The following is a 15,611-nucleotide window of genomic DNA, read 5'->3' on the forward strand; positions in this document are numbered from 1 at the left end:
TTCAAAATTTTTTGAAATTAAATTTGAAATCAAATGGTTTTGGAACTTTAAGGCAAATCAAAACCAAAATTCATTTTTAAAATTTGATTTTTTTGGATTTATCAAACTTTTTTTTATTCAGAAGCATGAATGATCTGTGCTTCAAAAAATGCGGATAAACAAATTTAATTTTATATTAAAATGCAATCATTTTGAAGAATTGACTTTAAATATAATTAAAAGCAATTGAAAACGCCAATTCTGCTAATTTCAACATCGGTTAGTTTATCCTGATATTGAGCTGATCTTCAAAACGGCTCCGTATGAACAAGAATATTTCGAATAAACTACAAATTATGTCTGAGCCTATCAACTCTCAAAAACAAAACTGAACAATATTAACACCACAAAGTTACCCTTCCTCGAATATTTCCAGTCAAGTTAGCCTTGAGTTGGTTAGTTAGTTATAAGGTTACCAGTTATAATAAGAGTGGTTATAATAGTTGTCTCTTCTATCGACATTACTGAGATCAATTTGAAATACTAGTTATAGTTATAAGGCTGGTTATAATAGACTGAAATCAATTTGAAATATTGGCTATAAATTAAAATGGATCTTCGCTTTATAAAGGTTGTAATAGGAATAGTAATTTGGAACCATTCCTGGCAATAACATCAGATTAAAATGTCAACATTAACTCGCTCTCAATATTACTCAGCTATTATTTTTTAGCCAAGTTTAACTTTTCCCAGTTCCAGTTTCACCCTGGCTTACCCTCCTAATTTGTTCTTCAATTCTTTAATCCTATAATTTGAACTCTGTATTTTTGATCTTTCGAGGGCGCTGTTTTCTTTAGTGGTTTAAATTCTGTGTTGTAAATTATCTTTTTATTTATGTTAGCGAAACGTTTATTAACCACATTTTCCACTTTAAAAAGTTGGGAGCTTTACAGCCTTAAGGTTGGCGGCTTCAAAATTACACAATTCTTTAAACTTTGTAATATCGTCATTTTTTAAGTTTTAGCTTATCTAAGATAATTTTAGTTAACTTTGAGTTCATTAGTGACAGTAACAATAAACAGTCTTTGGTTAGTATCTCTTTCGAAAACCAAACATAGCTAGATAGATAGCAAATGTTTTTGTGACGCAGTTAAAGTTGGTGAAATTTCAAAAAATTTCAGAAATATACTTCAGAAAAACTTCTTTCTATTTCAGATTGTAAGATGCTATGAATATATGAGTTGTCAAAACCAGCACTTTCTCAATTTTATTACAAAAAAGCAATTTTTCATTTTACAATGAAACACACAAGAGATAAATTCATTAAACGGTTGCATTGTTAAGCTTATATCGATATGCAAATTTGAAAAGATCTTTCTTACTCTATCTATCTGTACTACTACAGATAGATGGAATAAAAAAAAGATATAATTTAATTGTTTTTTCAAACTTGCACAGCGATATTAGGCATCTGTTTTGTCAATTTGTCAGTGAGAAAACAGTTGTCCTTAAAAACATGGATAATTTTTCCCGCAATTGCTGAGATATACACGTTTTGTTTTTTTTCTGACTTCGCCATCTTAGTTTTTCCTTAAATTTTGCCGTAACTCGCTTCTTTTATTAAAAATTGAAGTAGATACTCTTGTTGAAAACCAAAATTCACCTATTTGCTGAGAAATATTTATAGTGGTACAATAATTTTTACTGAATACAAAAAAGATTTTTTCGTGAAAAAAATAAAAACTGGCATAATATTACCGATTGGTGTAGAAAAGAAAAACAAATTGAGCCCTTATGTACTCTTTTTTTGAAAAAATTCGCTATCAAAAGTTTTTTTTTGTAGCACACTTTTGTTTAGGAATGCAAATCAAATTTTGCCAATCGAATATCAATTTTTGCTCAAATTATAGCTACTCTGAAAACACAAATTAAAAATCAAAAACTCGTAGTACGTTGGCTATTGTCACTAAACAAAGGGGAAATAGCAGTTGGATTTTACTTTATCACTAGCAAAACACCAAGAGCTCAGACTTTGTTGGCATGGATTTAATCAATATTGAGGCCAGAAACCGGAAACGTAGTGATACGAAAGAGTGTCATGCGATTATGGCGAAAACTGCATTTTTTTGGTCAAAGATGTGTTACTTTGCGATTTCTCTTGACTTTTTTGAAATGATTGTGCTAATCCCGACTTGTTTTTGATAAAGAAAACTCAGTAGATTGAATCAGATTTTGTTCTCATTGACTGTTTTTAACTTTTTTAGACTATTTCTCTCTTCTATTCTGGCGTTTTCATTTTAAATTTTCCTGATCACCTGATTATGTATAAATTTTCAATGGCTCAAATTTTGGGAAAAAATTAATTGAGCATTAGGTAGTGCAGTTTTGCAATGAAACAACGGAAAAGTTATTTCAAATATCTTTTCAGTCCTTTTTTGCCTTTTGCCTAGTGTTGTTTAGTTGTTTTTGGCATTGTTGTTTAAAGTAGAAGTGTTTTGTGGGTCACTGATGGCGAAGACAATTTTTGAAAAGCTGTATTGTGGTCACTTGTCGAAAAATAGATTTTTGTAGACAATTTTGTAAAAATGTTAATTGATTTTGAATTTTTGTTCTTCATTTCCTTTTCCTTTCCAATTACGCTGCTTGAAGTTTTGTTTTGTTCTGCTCTGTCAGTTTATGGTTGTTTCCGTAAAAACAGATAACTGTTTCGAATAATGCAAATGTTTTTTTTTGTATCAAATCATTGTTTTGGAGTCGCAACTGATAAAGGATTTCAGGAAATGCTATCAGATCTTGATTTATTTTTCTGTTTTTTTTCTCTTTGTTTTTTCTCTTTTTATGTTCAAGATGATTAGCATTAGTAAATAGAATAGCACTTTAAATTCGAATCGATTCCGGTGTCTTGCAGTTTTTGTTTTTTCATTTTATTCACCAGAAAACAAAATGTTGGGTTGAATAAAATTTCAACGTCATCTGAATCGCCATAGACAATTTTTAAATATTATTAATCTCTAACAAAAATGTTTTAAGTTAAACAATTTTTGTGTTTGACCGAAAAGGGGAACATCCGTGGTTACTGAAAACATTCTTTCCTACTTGATTTCAACGAGTTTCAACTTAAAGAGACGTTTTTGCCGTCAAAAATATATTTTCAAACACTCACAATGTTCGCTTTTATCATTTGGATTGTTTTCCAAATCTAGTTGATCCCATTTTTCAACCTTTTCATTGACGCCACATATTTATACCTCTCTATATAGTCTATAACTTCGAAATTTGTTTATCGTCAGGCAAAACAAATCGCTATTTTATTAAAAACGTCATCAATTTGCAAAATTTGTTTGATTCAATTCACATTTTAGTTAAAAGATTGACCAATTACGTCTTAACATCCGCCGTTGAATACAAACCGACAAATGGAGATGATGCTCACGATTGCAGACCCTGACCCAAAAATTATGGGTGTGATCACAGTTGGAGTGTTGTTATCAATTGTGAGTAATGTCTGCAGTGAAGTGGCCATCTATAACAAGTGGGACGTAGAGGTCAGAGAGGTCAAACTGTCACAGTACTACAATCAGATGTTCCCGCTTTACTGCAGAGGTCAGTAGGTCAACATAAAGCATCTGTGTCGGTTATTTGCTTGATCTTGAAAGGATCTTGCGAGATTATAGATGTTATGTGGCGTAATCCAATCGCATGTCGAAAAATTGAGATTGATTACATGAAGAACCCTAGGTCCTTGTTAAAATCTTGTTATAAGTTAAGGCAAATTCATTTTGCGTACAAAATTAAGTCGAGTTTTTTTTATACTAGATACCGTTTCTCAGGCATAACTTGTTCGTCCTTTTGTTTCAACCTTTATCAAAATTTTCTTTACAAACCTTACAAACCAGAAAAAAAAACAAATAACTTTATGTTACAATGTTGAGAACATTGCTGTTCGTCAACACAAAGTTTGGAATGGTAGTATGAATTTAAGAGACTGTGGAGGGCAGGAAATGAATCAAGCAGGACCGACAATGTGCGCTCGCACATAAAGCTCCAACCTAAAAAAGAAAAATTTTATAAGACAGAAAGAAATGCTGGTTTATGCATTGAGCATGGTTATGAAAATGCATAATAAAAAATTGATCAAAAAAATTTTGCACTCTTGCGTTTCAAAAAAATGCACAAATATGGTTAAGAAAACTTAGCATACGTTTTTTTTTTGAAAAATACTGATAACAAGAGTAGTGCCAATTATAAATGGGAGTTCAATTTATTTAGAAATATTTTTTTAATACCTCCTTCATGAAAGTTCATGAATAAATATTCATTTTAATCTGAATGATAGCAAATTCAGACTATTTTGGAATCCTCTTGTTAGCACGAATACATGCATTGCTTCTTGTTTTGTTTTCTGTTGGTAAAAAGTAAACAGTCCGAGTAAATTAACCTTGCTCAATTTTCTCGAGAACCACAAATTGAATTTATCAACTGCTGGCTGGTAAAAATCTGATAATGAACGCTTCACTTCGTAAATTGAACATCCAAAAATTTTTGTTTGTGATGTCTATACGATTTTAAAGCAGCCAGGTTTTGTTTTCAACTGACTTAGTTCTTTTATCAATAAATACCTGTAGCTAAATTTAACTTGAGATATTTCTAACCTCGATTAATTTTAACTTTCGCAACGTTGTAATATGCACCTTTATATTTGTAACGGCTGCTCTCCTTGTGTTTCACAAAGAAAGTTTTACACCGCCCAGTTCGTTCTGAGTGGTTACAAAATCTGTCCGGATACTTCGTTTGTGCAGTTCGCTTTTGTAACTGTATATCCGCTCTGCTGTACTTACCGTTGCATTAACTATTTTAGTTCGTAACTATTCGCTGATCTTAGTGTTTTCAACTATCAATTTGAACTGGATTGCTACAGATCACACAATACGGGATCTCTTTATGTATACCAGTTCAATCCGATAGAAAAAACAAATCGAAGACAAAGATATATGTCTAAGACCTGTTTGTGCAAAAATATTTAAGCTTAAACTTAAGTTGGCTTTTGCTGTTTGTACTCACAAGTTGAGAATACCAGAAGTTGGGGTTGTAACAGTTGAATTTCAGCTCCAATAATTCGTTGATGCTAGACACAGTAACAGAATTTACTGCTCAAGAATAATATTTTGAATACAAGACACAGTAACAATTTACTGCTCAGGAATATTTCTAGTTCAAGACACAGTAACACGTTATTTACTGCTCAAGACAATTTGTTTTGCAATATTTTGCTGAGTTTTACTTTCAGCCGTTTTCTGCGGCTACTACGTTGCGTTCTGTGTGTTGCTTTTTGTTATTTCCGCCTTTTCTCTTTTTTCTCACGTGACAAACTGTAACTAGAACTAGAACTATAACTATAACTATTAAATGACTAAGACAACAGAAAGTGTTTTGTTTCTATTTTCCCCGCCTATACAAGCTTGTTATTCCTTAAGCTCAGCTCCAACATCGCTGGCCCTGTTTTCCTTCGTGAAAACATCAGCTTCAGTTGGTAGTACTGGAGAGAGCTTCACTACTGGCCTCTTGTAGTATCCATCTTTCGTTCGGATTTTCGCTGATCGAATCACTCCGTCGGAACCTTCAAAGGTTTCGGTTATTCGACCCAGGTTGTAATATCCACGTTTGTCACTGTCTTCCACTAACCACACAAGATCACCTTGCTGAAGACTTCTGTCCGTTGTGGTCTGCCATTTCTTTCGACTATTCAACGTTGGCAAGTATTCTTTACGGAATCTGTCCCAGATGAGGTCTGCGTAAGCTTGTGTTTGTCGGAAGAGCTTTCTATGATCAACAAATTGCTCTGCACCTGATAGATACGGTAAACAAAGGTTCTTGTTGCCAAGTAGGAAATGGTTTGGAGTAATAGCTTCTAAATCGGTAGCATCAGAACTGACTTGTGTCAGCGGTCTAGCATTCAGCGTCTGTTCAACAAGACACATTGTGGTTGACAGAACATCCTCCGTGACTGATCGATTGCCCAGCACTGCGTACATTGCCTTCTTGCAACTCCTAACCAGTCTTTCCCACACTCCTCCAAAGTGTGGTGCTGCAGGTGGGTTGAACTTCCATCTGATACCTTGTTGAATCAGATGTTCTTCAATTCGCACCTTGTTCCATGCTGCTATATACTCTGCCAGTTCTTTTTCAGCTCCAACGAAGTTTGTCCCGTTATCGCTAATCATTTTGACCGGTTTGCCTCTTCGTGCAATGAATCGCATAATTGCGTTCAGACAACAATCAGTGTCTAGTTTTGGTACAATCTCTATTTGTACCGCACGTACAGTAAGGCATGTGAATAGTCAGCACCAACGCTTTTCGTTTCTTCGACCAATCTTTACTGTGAATGGTCCGAAATAGTCTACGCCCACATTCGAGAACACTGTTGATGCCACTAATCGTTCTTCAGGTAGATTTGCCATTACTGGTGCCTTTGTTTGGGCTTTTCCCTTTCGACATCTAATGCATTTGTTTTTGATCGATCTCAAAGCATTTCGTATGCCTAGGATCCAGAATTTCTGCTGAACTATGTTTCTGACATGTTCAGTACCTTCGTGATGACTATTCCTATGTTCATTTCGCAAAAATAATTCAACTACATGGTGCTTCCAATGTGACAGTATTGGATGCTTCGTTTCGAAGCTCAATTGACTTTTACCTATTCTGCCTTGAGCTCGAATAAGTCCTTGCTGGTCTATGAATGGTGAAAACTGGAGGATTTTGCTGTTTTTTGGAATTTCCCTTTCAGCCTTGAGAGATTTCATCTCTTCAGTAAACTGTTCTTGCTGCAGTAGTCTGAAGATGCTTGCTTGTGCATCCTCTCTTTCTTCAACACTTAGTGTTTTTGTTGCCGGTTTGTGTTTTTTGAATACACGCTGTATGTTTGCCATTGTATTTACTAGTCGATTGTAATTGCTGAATCGTTCCCACTGAATCATCGGCTTCTTTTCTTCAACCTTTGCTGAGAAGACCATTTCGTCGTTTTGTTCGTCTGAAGCAAATGTTAAATTCAACTGTTCAGGCCATTCGTTCTTTCGTTGCTTCAACCAGGCCGGCCCAGTGAGCCATTCGCTTCTCTTGAGTTCGTCAACATTGATTGCTCGTGTCCCGATGTCAGCTGGATTGTTAATACCACTCACATGATTCCACTGTGAAACATTAGTTGTATCCAAAATCTCAGCCACTCTGTTTGCAACAAACACCTGTTGCTTACGGTGAGAGCTATGAATCCATTGCAGAACAGTAGTGGAGTCTGACCAAAAGTTGCAACTCTGAATCTTCGATTCGTGTTCCTTCACTATCTGTTCTTTAAGTCTCACTGCCATCACTGCTGCTTGTAGTTCCAAGCGTGGTATGGAAAGGTGTCGCATCGGTGCGACTCGGCACTTTCCGATTACAAATGCTAAATCTGCTGAGTATTCTTTGGGCTTTGAACGTAGGTAAGCCACTGCGCACATTGTGTCTTCAGATGCGTCGGCAAACACATGAAGTTCCCATTTGTCCTTGGCTGTGCTGAAGTATCTTCTATCAATGCTGGTTTCTGCTACTTCTGGAAGCTGCGCCTTCCACTTCAGAAACTCCTCTTCTTCGTTAGGTTCTACTGAGTTGTCCCAATGTTGTCCATTTTTGGTCCAGATGCTCTTCAGGAGTCGTCTCATATGGACACTGAATGGTGCAAACAGTCCAAGAGGATCAAACACTGAAGAAACTAGAGATAAGATCTTCCTTTGGGTGATTGGGTTCTCAACTTTTTTTCTTGTACGTTGTACCTCTACAAACCTGTAGACTGTCATCGGTAATCGTCCACTGAAGCCCAAGCACTGATGACCCTTCCTGGCTGGGTTCTACTTCAGCCTTCTTTGTTTTGCTGATTGATCTTAAGTCCTCTGGGATTGCGTTGGTTACCACGTCGCTGTTGGTGATCCACTTCTTCAGTTCAAATCCATGTTTTGAGAGAAGAGGTTGCAGTTGTTTGAAAACCTTGATTGCTTCTTCAGGTGTTTCGACTGACTTGATGAAATCGTCCATGTAGAAATTGTTTTGGATTGTTTTTGCTGCAATTGGGAACTCGTCCTCGTTATCGATCGCTACTCGCTTCAGAGCGTAGTTGGCACATGTTGGTGAACTCTTTGCTCCGAAAACATGACGCTGATACTCGTAAATTTTCACAGGTTCATTCATTGTTGGTCTCCACAAGAATCTCAAGCAGCTTTTATCCCGTTCAGGAACTTGCACTTGCAGAAACATTGATTCAATATCTGCGGTTAGGGCAATTGGTCCTTCTCGAAATCTGAATATTGTTCCGATCAACCCGTGTAGCAGATCGGGTCCGGCTAACAACTTGTCATTTAGGCATATATCCTTGTATTTTGCTGCAGCGTTGCAAACACGGCGAACTTTACCCGGTTTGTTGGGTTTTAGTACTGGATGGTGTGGCAAATACCACTCTCTTCCGAAAGTGCCTTTGACTTCCGATTTACCAAGGATCTTCACAAATCCCTTTTCAACATCTGTATCAATTGACTGTTGATACAAATCTTTTAACTTTGGGTCTCGTTGGAATCTTCGTTCCAGTGAGTAGAGCTGACCAAGGGCTGAGCCGTAGTTGTTTGGAAGACTGGGTTCTGGTTCATTCCAGAGCATGCCCACTTCGTACCGCTCGCCTGTAAACCTTGTAGTGCTATCTAGAAACTTCTGAGCTTGTTGCTCTTTCTTTGATTTACTTACAACATTTATTTTGGAAGCATAAGTTTCTATGTCCCACCATGATTGGATATTTTCTGCCACTTTCACATCTTCTGTGAAGGCAAAATGACAAACATTTTGACTTTTCTTGCCTGTCATGGGACCACTGACTACCCATCCTAATTCTGTTAAGACGGCGAAAGGCTCACTTCGTGTTCCAATCTTATAGTCCAATGGACGTTGAATTTCGTAGGCATCTTGTCCAAGTATAATACCTACTTCCATCAGGTTGAATGTTCTGTTAGTGAGAACATTCAGATGTCTGAATCTGTTCTTCAGTTCCTTGTAGTCATATGTTGTGTTTCCCAACGAGATTGATGGGTGTGCAAACGCTTCAATCGAATGCACCTTTGAATGTAGTCCCTTTATTGTGATAGGAACCTTCTCTGTCCTCAAATCTTGCGTCCCATGTATGCCAGCTATGTTCAAGGTAACGTCCGCGCCTTTGGCTTGTAGTTGATCCTTGACACTTTGATCGATGAATGATACTGTGGACCCACTATCGAGGAAAGCGTAGGTAGTCAACCTGTTACTACCACTCTGAACCGATACAGGAACTATTTGAAGAAAACTAGTAACTTGGTTACTCTGGTTGATTGTTGCTGCGCTTACGTTAACTGCGTGACTACCCTCGTCCATTTGGCTTTCTGAGTGTAGCAGTCTGTTGTGCTTTTTGGTACATCCATTTATACCGCACGGGTGAACTTTACAATCTTTGATTGAATGCCCTTTCCCCAGACATCCATAACATAAGCGTTCTTTTCTCACTGCTGCATAGCGATCGGTGACATTCATATTCTTAAATATTGGACAGTTCCATATTCTATGAGTGCCATCCGCTAGTGGACAGTTGTTGTTTTGCATTTGTTTGGTTTCTTGCAGGTTTGAACTTGCACTGAAGTTCGATGTCTTCGAGAATCGTTTTTCTCTATTTGTCTTGCGTCGGTCTTCATCTTTCTGTTCCCCTTTAAACGATGAAAACCCCTCATGCACGAATGCCATTCGTGATAGCCATTTTTCAAACATGATAAGGTCAGGCCAGTCCTCGTCTTTGTCATCGACGTAGAACCACCATTTTTCTTTAAGAACTTGAGGTAGCTTATCAACTGCCATGTACAATGTCGAACTTGATTGCAAATCACCAATATGTTTGTACTCTTTGAGCACGTTCACGAAGTTAGATACAATAACAGAAAAATTAATCAGGCTGGTTGAATCATGAGGTTTCACTTGATTAGCTTTTCGTAGGCTCTCAAGCTGCGCATCTATAATTACATGCGGTCTTCCAAATTTTCTTTCTAAAATGTTCCAGGCAGCACTATAAAACTGTCCAGAATAGCCCATTCCCGAGATTGCAGATTTTGCTTTGCCTGTTAGCAGAGTCTTCAAATGGCTCATCTTTTCTGAGTCGGGAATCGTGCGTTTATCTACTGTTGCTATGAACATGCTAGACCACTCAGGCCACTCCAGTGGGTTTCCGTCAAAATTGTTCAACCTCAATTTTGGTAAACTACTGCTTGAATGTCCAGTGTTGTAGTGCCTTGCAGCTATCGGCGATATATCCCGCCCTTCAACACTTACTGAGCGTTCGCGAGAGTTTGGGTACCATGGGTAATGCCTCTGCTTATTCCGTTCAGGGCTGACGTCAAAGCGAGCTCTTGGTCGAATTGGCGTTCGCGTGTCGTTCATCGAATTCGCCCACTCCGAGACATCTCTCCCTTTTGGGGTCCAATTGAAAGGTGACTTGTCACGCGCCTTAGTCGATTGAGAACGGAAGTCATCTTTCTCCAACGCTGTTTTTTGCAATTGGCGCTCTAGGTCTCGCTCTTTTTCCCGAAGCTGATGTTGCATCTCTAGTTCTTTCATTTGCATTTCTAGATCCAACCTCTTTCGATCAAATTGGGCTCGTTCGATTTGCAACTTTCTTTCAAATTCAATTTCAAATTCCTTTATTCGTTCTTCAACCCGACGTTTCACTGAAGATGTTTCCGAAACGTTTTCTGTATCCTGGTTGATTGTCCGTTTAACCGTATTCGTCGTTGCATTACTTGTGTTACCATGGTTTTGGTTAAACTCTGGAATTCCAACGTTTTGTTCTAACTGATGCACATTATTCGCAGGCGGTTGCTCTTCATTGGCATGAAGAGTTGACTGGCTTTGCTGGCTTGACATGTTTGTCTCTCCGTGGATATACGGTAACCACTCTGCGTTCAAATATTGAAAGTATTTTTCTCTCTCACGTTTGCGTTTCAAAGAAATATCTGGGTCTCGGAGAGTCTCAGCTTTCTTATTCACGAGTTTTTGAATGCTGTCGTCCAATTGCAGTATCTGCTGATAAAGAGTCTTGAGCTTGCTTGGTCGATCTCGGTTATCAATGAGCTCAAAACCTTCTTCCTGTTTCTCAATCCACTTGTTTCGCAAGTTGTTGATCTGTCGATCCAAAACGCTTTGACTCTGTGACGGAGTCACTTCTTGTGCACTTCGGGACTGCAGCTTGAATCTCTACAGCTCCTTTGTTTGTTTGCTTTAATTGAGTTTTGCTTTTCAACGTTCCTATTTGCTTTGCCTAATTGGCTTTGCGTTGTTGAAATGTTCGTTGGGTTTTGTTCTTGTTCGTCGATGACTTCGTCACTTCGACTGTGGGGTTGGACAGCAGTTTATTCCACTGTCCGGGTCGGCGGACCAAATGTAACGGCTGCTCTCCTTGTGTTTCACAAAGAAAGTTTTACACCGCCCAGTTCGTTCTGAGTGGTTACAAAATCTGTCCGGATACTTCGTTTGTGCAGTTCGCTTTTGTAACTGTATATCCGCTCTGCTGTACTTACCGTTGCATTAACTATTTTAGTTCGTAACTATTCGCTGATCTTAGTGTTTTCAACTATCAATTTGAACTGGATTGCTACAGATCACACAATACGGGATCTCTTTATGTATACCAGTTCAATCCGATAGAAAAAACAAATCGAAGACAAAGATATATGTCTAAGACCTGTTTGTGCAAAAATATTTAAGCTTAAACTTAAGTTGGCTTTTGCTGTTTGTACTCACAAGTTGAGAATACCAGAAGTTGGGGTTGTAACAGTTGAATTTCAGCTCCAATAATTCGTTGATGCTAGACACAGTAACAGAATTTACTGCTCAAGAATAATATTTTGAATACAAGACACAGTAACAATTTACTGCTCAGGAATATTTCTAGTTCAAGACACAGTAACACGTTATTTACTGCTCAAGACAATTTGTTTTGCAATATTTTGCTGAGTTTTACTTTCAGCCGTTTTCTGCGGCTACTACGTTGCGTTCTGTGTGTTGCTTTTTGTTATTTCCCCCTTTTCTCTTTTTTCTCACGTGACAAACTGTAACTAGAACTAGAACTATAACTATAACTATTAAATGACTAAGACAACAGAAAGTGTTTTGTTTCTATTTTCCCCGCCTATACAAGCTTGTTATTCCTTAAGCTCAGCTCCAACAATATTTGAGAGCAAACTTAATCGGTTATAATGAAACTTGAGAACAAATTAATTAAAAAGTAACCTTTAAAATACACCTGTGTTTTGTAGGCTAAAGATAGAGAAATATAACTATAATTGTAAGCTAACTTACAAACGTAGATACTCCAAACTAAGCTTAGTTTGGAGTCTAGATTTTGCGCAATTTTCTTATTTCGTGTTTCCAAAAAAGGGGCGTGGGGGTCAAGAGAACAAAGATGACCCAAAGTGCTGTTCGTCAGTGCAGCTGATCGAGATTTAACTATTTAACCTTGTTACTTAACTACAATTGCACCAAAATAAGATACGCTGAATTTAATTTTTGAGAATTTTCTCTTACCAAAACTGTATCGACATCTAATCTGTCTATACCTAAGGAAACAAATTGCAGTACTTTACCGACAATTTTTCTTTTTTTGTCAATCGTAAAATCGACTTCAAAGAAAATCATTACATAATGATGCAAAATTCTTTTTTTATCTTGAACGGCAAAAGCCGAAAGGCTTAAATTAGGAAATTGTATTTTGCAGAAAAGAGAATGATTGATAGAATTTGCAGCCACCATTAACCTCAATACCCTACCCCTCAACCCCCCTTCTACTGCTATTTCTCTCTCATCACATTTTACACTTACCCCCCCCCCCCCCCCCCCCAACCACTACCACCCCAAAATCATTCATTTTTACGTTGGCATTAAGACTTGTAAATTACGGCCAGCCGCAAGCCTAATCCTCATTAATGGGGGTGTGTAAAATTGTCTCTCCCCATTTTATTCCATTCCACCCCAATGGATTCCACTCGTTTATATGGAATAGTTAATCCTATTTAATGCTCTTTTTCCCCGTCTTTCTACTCTGCTAAATTATTGACCTTTTAAAGACATTTTGGCTGGAAGGCATGAAAAGTGAATGAATGATTAAATTGTTTGAAATAATCGATGAATTCGGTTGAAAAAGTTTTTTTTTGTTCACAGCAGTTTTAAATGTCATACCAAAATCGGAAGACGTTTCGAGTTGAACTCATTTTGGTTTGAACTCATTTTTAGAGGTAAAAAAATGAGAAGAGACTGAACTATAATTTAAACGCAGTCGAAAAAAGACAGGTTGGAAACTAAGAAAGTCGTATTCTGAGTCAAATTCGATCATGTCATTTCCCTCCGAGTAAAATACGAAATCAATAGATTAAGTAAAATTAGACCACAAACAGTTCTAAATATTTTCCAACTGTACAGAGAATTATAATCGAAGAAACTTGTTTAATTGGCAATGGTGGGATATCTACACTGAAAACCCCAAAGAACTTTATGCCTGAATGCTGGAATAAAATCCAAAAATAATTACTGAATCGTGAAATTGATAAATAGAAATATTGCCCAAATCCAATTAATTTTGATTTTTTTAAAAAAGTGATTTGAACTTATTTTTCAGAACACACATCTGAAAGGTTTAGAACAGAGGCTCAGCAACATTTTCTGAAACTTTGCAAACGGTTTTGCAAATCAGAAATGTGCAGTACTGGCGCAAGACATAGATAATGTTCTTTGTTTTTTATTTAAAAAATGACGTTGGCAACTTTGCTCAAGACTTACCAAGAAACAAATTTAACTCAAATTGTGCCAAGACATAACACTTTAATCAGGACAAGGCACATTAAAATAATATCAGAGCAGACATCAATGATACAAAATGTGGTGAAATCTTTTAATCAAAACTGAATAGGACTTGGATCTTGCTTATAACCAGTCAGCAAGAAATAAAACCTTGGATCAAATAGCGTGGCAATAATTGTTCAAATTTTTTGATGGTTTTCAGTTTTCCAAAAAAACGTGGGGCGATGGAACTTATCTTTGCCCAAGCAATTTGATTCTTCTGATTTGCAAGCAATGTTGAAAGCTGCAAGCAGATGTTAAAAATTGCGATCGGATGTTAAATATAAAGTTAATGAAAAATTGCTTTAACCTTGAACTAGTTGTTGTGAATCACGTTTTTATTGGACCAGCGAGCTTACCTGTTCAATTTTGCCTAAGTTCTGAATATTAAATCGCAGTTGGCTGATTATGAGTCATGGGCATTACTATATTTCTGACTTTTTATGGTTTTCAGAGAAGTTATTACAACTCGACTAGGAATATTATAAAAATATTTTTTATAATCAATTCTACTGAAGTTAATTTGAAGCAGGAAACGAAATGTGTGACTTGTTCAATTTTTGAGCAAAATCGCCGAGTACGAATTGAGAAGGGTTTTTGTTCTTACCCCTGGTCTTTGATAGAAATAGTATCATTGTTTGGAGGATTTTCAACTATTTGTCAATTTTTTGCCCAATGTTTTTGTTTTCTTGCCCCCTTTGCAATCTAGAAGACAACGATTGCTCAAAAGACTTTTTAATTGACCAACTTAGTACAACTTTGCCAAAATAAAGTTTTTTGCTGTTAAATCAAAGTCACAAATAGTTGGAACCTTTCAATCAAGTTCTTACAATTTTTCGATTTTCTGAGTTTTTGAGCTTATTAAGGTTTTTTTGTTGTGAAAATTTTAATATTCCTAATTTGATCAAGAAATAGTTTGGTTTTTACAAGCAGTTCCATTAAATAAGAAATGATTGATTAGACTTAATTTAGATTAGTTTCTTTCCGGGCTGATTTTCAAGATTATTTAAATTTTCATTTTATCCCTATTTTTACTAAGAACTTTACGGGTTCTCTGAAAATGTAGTTGCTGGCCGATTCTTCCGCTGCGTTTTTTACAGCCGGTGTTTTTCCTCAGAAAACAATGAAATGAAAGTCGCCCTTGTTACCGTCTCTATTGACTTGCACGTCAAAAATTGTTTCTAGATAATTTGAAATGAATATGTTAAGGTGGAGATTTTGCAGGTGTTTGAAATCTACGCCTGAAAACTTACTTGCTGGTTGCGCATTTAAAATTTTTCAAACAAACTGATAAGTTTTCAAAAACTCCCTGATATCTGTTCACGACTGATTTTTGTCTGGTTGCATCTCATCTACAACGCGCTAAGGGATGCTTTATTACAACTAAACTGGTTATATCAATGAAATGAGCAGTGCAATTATAATTTCGAGTGTTGCGTGTGTTCTGTGTCTTACAATGTTGAGGAATTTTGTTTTTCACTTGTGAGAAATTGTCGTTCTTTAATCGTTTTCCTTAGACAAAAACGATCAAAGCCCTTTTGTGGTAATAATCGTTTTGTTTGTTATTTCGTCGTTATTTTTATGTAAGAAATGATCGATTTTTCCTCGTTATTTTATGTAAACATCTACGTAGAAAACATCTACGTAGAAACGGTTCCTCGCTGGGATTCGAACCATTGAACTCCCGATACATTACGTGATTCACTGCCCAC

General features: G+C 36.7%; 1 protein-coding gene across 1 annotated transcript in view; it reads left to right on the top strand.

The window, feature by feature from the left end:
• The window catches only part of LOC142346291 (neural cell adhesion molecule 1-like), a 98,307-nt gene that overhangs the window by 4,354 nt on the left and 78,342 nt on the right, over positions 1–15,611 (top strand). The window contains exon 2 of the mRNA XM_075398806.1: positions 3,342–3,582. Coding sequence (XP_075254921.1) covers positions 3,396–3,582 — 187 coding nt within the window. The 5' untranslated portion in view covers positions 3,342–3,395. The remainder of the gene's footprint in view (positions 1–3,341; positions 3,583–15,611) is intronic.

This window comes from Convolutriloba macropyga, chromosome 9 (assembly GCF_964194025.1).
Source record: "Convolutriloba macropyga chromosome 9, txConMacr16.3, whole genome shotgun sequence".
Classification (NCBI taxonomy): Eukaryota; Metazoa; Xenacoelomorpha; order Acoela; family Convolutidae; genus Convolutriloba; species Convolutriloba macropyga.